This window comes from Triticum dicoccoides, chromosome 3B (assembly GCF_002162155.2).
Source record: "Triticum dicoccoides isolate Atlit2015 ecotype Zavitan chromosome 3B, WEW_v2.0, whole genome shotgun sequence".
Lineage (NCBI taxonomy): Eukaryota > Viridiplantae > Streptophyta > Magnoliopsida > Poales > Poaceae > Triticum > Triticum dicoccoides.
In genome coordinates, this window is record NC_041385.1 from 180115851 (window position 1) to 180119821 (window position 3971).

A 3971-nucleotide genomic window follows, 5' to 3' on the forward strand; every position below is an offset into this window, starting at 1 on the left:
CCATCTAGGTGGGCTGGCAATCGGCAGGTCGCTGGTTTGAATCTCTAGCGGACCAATTTATTTTTTGTACTTTTTCATCAGAGAAAAAAAATGTTGAGGGGATTTTCGCAAAACAAAAACAGGCCACACGCCCTGCCCTCCCTTTTCTGTCACCGCAGTGGGTCCCGTCATGCTGGCATGCCTAGTCAGCGCCGCAGGCGTATGCAACATCGTATTTGCACCGTCAAGCCAAGTTCTTGAATCACTTATATGTACACCACAAGTTCTAGCACCAAAGTGGTCATCTGTACCAAGTTCTAGCACCAGTGATGTAATTGACTCATTGTTGAATGCTCCCAACTTGCAAGGAGTTAGCCCAGGTTGACTCACAGTACATGCAACCATGAGTCAACCAACTTGCTGAGCTCGAAGGTTTCCTCCGTCTGAGACACCGATGATGCCCCTGATTTTATTTCATCGGTGATTCTAAATGATACTCTCATCCTTTGACGGATGAAATCATTACCCCGACAAAAAAAAGTGAGATGAAAAGCAAGAGCAATCGCTATGCAGTGCTGTTGCAGTATTAAGAAAACAATTACTGCTCTGTTCCTCTGTTTCCTAGTCCCGCATTTCAAATAGGCCTACAACCATTTTCCATTATTCTGTTTCTCAGTTTTCTAATCCCGCATTTCAAACAAACCTTAGATTCCAAGTAAAGCAAATTTGTACCCTTTTGTTGCTGCTTGTCCGACATTGTCTCAGGCCATGGACAACTCTGACAGAAATCTTCAGTGGTAAAAAAAACCATGCCAGATCCAAACTGCATTTTCGTCAAACATCAAATTACTGCAAAAGCTCCCATTTCATCAAAAATCAAATTATTAAAAAAGCTCCCATTCTATCAAATCTAGCGAAAGGTTGAATGTTAGAACATGATTTATATACAAGAACAGGGAAAGAGTACTTTAAATTCAAATGAAACTGTTATCACACATCTCAGGCACCATTCTCGTACTTGGCGAAGGGGGGATTTGTAACCAAGTCAGAAGATTCTGCCCCATTCTCGCACCTTCCTAGCCCAGTCAGGAATAGGATTCATCTGGGCAATCTTTGCGTCCATGTTGGGATCAAAATAGATCCAGTCCTCCTTCAGAGTAAACATACCATCGACTTGAAACTCGTAGCGGCTGATGATAGTTTGAATTAGGACATCTTGCCTTCCGGAAGCCATCTCTTGGAAATCATCACGGCGTCCATTATATGTTCCAAAATATGGATGCACAATGTTTATCCCACTATGCTCACAGAAAAAGCAGCGAGCTGTCATTGAAAAAAAGGTTAAATTAGATCCTCGGCCTCAACATAAAAAGAGAAATAACTAAACAAGGGAATCAACCAAGCCATCACAGCTGCACTTCCAACAGACATCACAGAAGTTTACTGCCATAAGAACAAAAATAGCATTCCTGATTAGTTGTATTTGTATTTGATAAAAGGAAAAGGAAGTGTATCGCTAATGTTCAAATGATGAGCAACAAAAATCTGGATATTACAACCTACATACAGCAGAACGGAATTATATATCTATTTTCTAGGGGAAAGATATGAACATAGATTGTGGTAACCATGTTAAGTAGTAATTCTTAATGCTAATTCAAAAACCACGCAAGGAAACTATCATGAGATGCATATCTAGTGTGTACAAGAAAAGTGAGCTGAGAGCATACTGTGATCTATCGAAGAACCCAAAACCGGCAAGCACAACGATGGTCTTTCCTCCTCATCGTTATCACCATTGCTACACTCAGCGAAGAACAATTCTCGAGGTGTGGTAGCAGGATCTGATCCCTTTGGTGTTGCCAAGAAGTTGATATGGAAATACTCATATTTGAACCTCTTCTTGTACAGATAAGTAGTTGAACCTTCACATACCTTGGGATTCACACCGCAAATAATATGAAGTTCATAGTCCACCTAACAGGGCAGCAGAAATGGTTGAGAGTCACTTTGAATCCTGATACACATTTAAATTAATGAATAAGTAAAAGAAGCAAATGTACCAACCCCTGTTTGCTGAGAAAACTTGTTCAATGCGGCATTGACCTTCCTGACATAGAACTCTTGGTCGGCCTTAAATTTCTTCCGAATGGCCGGAATTAACATCTTCTGGTTTTTATTCAAGATCTCTGAGCATGATGATACTTTATTCAGTAACCGAGCCCGCTTCTTTGATTTGGTAGGTGAAGATTTTGACACAAGCTTTGTGAGGTGCTCAACTGTGCAGTCGTCAAGCGCGTGAGCCAGCATATGCGACAACTTGGTGGGCTCAATGTCCAGGGACAATGTCGTGAATTTCACCAGTGCATCAGGGTCCGAGTGCCATGAATCAACCGCAGCTTTCTTATAGGCATCAAGGTCAGTGCCGCCGATAAGGAAACCAGACTGTTGTACCATCTCAACGGCTAACCGTAAGTCCACATTGGCCAAAAGAAGGTGCCAGAGAGCACCATGCTCCGAGAGAGAACTGAAGCGAGCACGGAGGAAGGCGACGATGCCATAGAGGGAGCAGCACTCGATGCGCATAAGGGTCCTTGTGCATATCATCTCCACCTGAAAGTCAAACTCGAAATCTTGGTGCATGGGGAATGCAGTGCCATACCAAATGGTGTTGAGGATGATGTTGGAGACAGGATCCATGGGGCCATAGCAGTAGCCGCCCTTGATGAGGCTGCAGTGGTGAAGCTGGCGCAGGCCGTCCCTAGGCAGCAGGGCGAGTGCCTCTAGGTAGAAACCATGGATCTTGCCGAGGAGCAGTAGCTTCAGAGTCTGTGTGTGTCTGAATGTTCCATGCATACCCGGCTTCCACTCAACAGACTCTGCGTTCCTGGGTGTCAGCTCACCCCTCTTTCTCTTCCTCTTTCTATCGGCACCAAGATCAATCGAGGCCCTGAGCAGCCTGGCAAGGCGCTTGACAGCTGCAGAGGGTAAGCAGCAGAGTGCCCCAAGAATCTTGGACACCTTGACCGTCCGAGACATCAATGACAGCGAGACGCCCACCAGGACTGCTGGTTCGGGATGCCTCGCGGACAGGGCGGCACACTCCAGGGCTATTTTGGTTGTAGGTGACATGATATTGAACACGGGCTCGCCGGGGCTCCTGTTACGGTCTTGCTCGATGAGAGCTACAGCGCCGAGGAGGTCGCATCCGGCGAGGCGCAGGTAGCGCAGTGCTTCTGTTTTCTCCAAGTAGCGGTACTGAAAGCAAAGGAAGCTGACAAGACCCTCCAGCGACCGCCGTGCCACGGTCATGGAGTCGACCGTCTCTGGGTACAGCGGTATATCAAAGTTTGGTTCATCTTTTGTGTTGGTCCTCACCTTAGAGATGATTTCATCTTCCTCCTTAATTTCGTCCTCGGGGCTTGGCGTGTAGGAGACGGTGTTGGCGATGATGTTGGAGACCGGGTCAAGGAAACCGAAGCAAACGCCGGCCTTGAGCAGGCGCGTGGTCAGCGAGGGTATCCTCTCCGCCGGCAGCCGGTCGAGCGCCGACTCGTAGAAACCGTGGATGCGATCGAGCAAGATGCATATGTCCTGCCTAACGCTCTTATGCGTAGCGCCATCAGGACAATCTTCGCCTATGCGGCGGAGAGGCTTGCCATGCATGTCGGCAGACGCACTTGCTCTTACTCTCCGTCCCCCGGCGATGGGGGGTTACTTCAGGTCGGGTGGGTGGGCGTGGGGGTGGGATTGGGGGCGGCAGCAGCAGCGGTGGCCGCGATTACTAACTACGAGTATTTCCTATTTTATTTTCGAGTAACTTGGCCCGAAGGAAACCCTACCCATGACACGATATCTATTCCCTTGGTCGCAAAATGCAAGACCATTTTTTTAGCGAACCAGGGACAGTGGTATCTCAGCCCACCCACCAGGGTACAAATCATGATGCTCGCATTTTTTCAATTTATTTCATGATCTTTGACGATGCACGT

The 3971-nt window shown here is 47.0% G+C and overlaps 1 protein-coding gene across 1 annotated transcript; it reads right to left on the reverse strand.

The window, feature by feature from the left end:
* Positions 1 to 878: 878 nt before the first annotated feature.
* On the reverse strand, positions 879 to 3710 carry LOC119281086. The gene is made up of 3 exons (XM_037561720.1): positions 2047 to 3710; positions 1710 to 1956; positions 879 to 1302 (listed from the first exon to the last, which is right to left on the reverse strand). The coding sequence occupies exons 1-3, from the start codon at positions 3643 to 3645 to the stop codon at positions 1025 to 1027; spliced, it is 2124 nt and encodes a 707-aa protein (XP_037417617.1). The 5' UTR covers positions 3646 to 3710; the 3' UTR covers positions 879 to 1024.
* Between the last annotated feature and the right edge of the window lie 261 nt (positions 3711 to 3971).

Coding starts and splice junctions, on each gene's coding strand:
- LOC119281086 (XM_037561720.1), bottom strand. CDS start 3,645: ATGCATGGCAAGCCTCTCCGCCGCATAGGCGAAGATTGTCCTGATGGC. Junction 1,957..2,046: donor AGTTTTCTCAGCAAACAGGG/GTTGGTACATTT, acceptor CTGCCCTGTTAG/GTGGACTATGAACTTCATAT. Junction 1,303..1,709: donor GGGTTCTTCGATAGATCACA/GTATGCTCTCAG, acceptor TTTCAATGACAG/CTCGCTGCTTTTTCTGTGAG.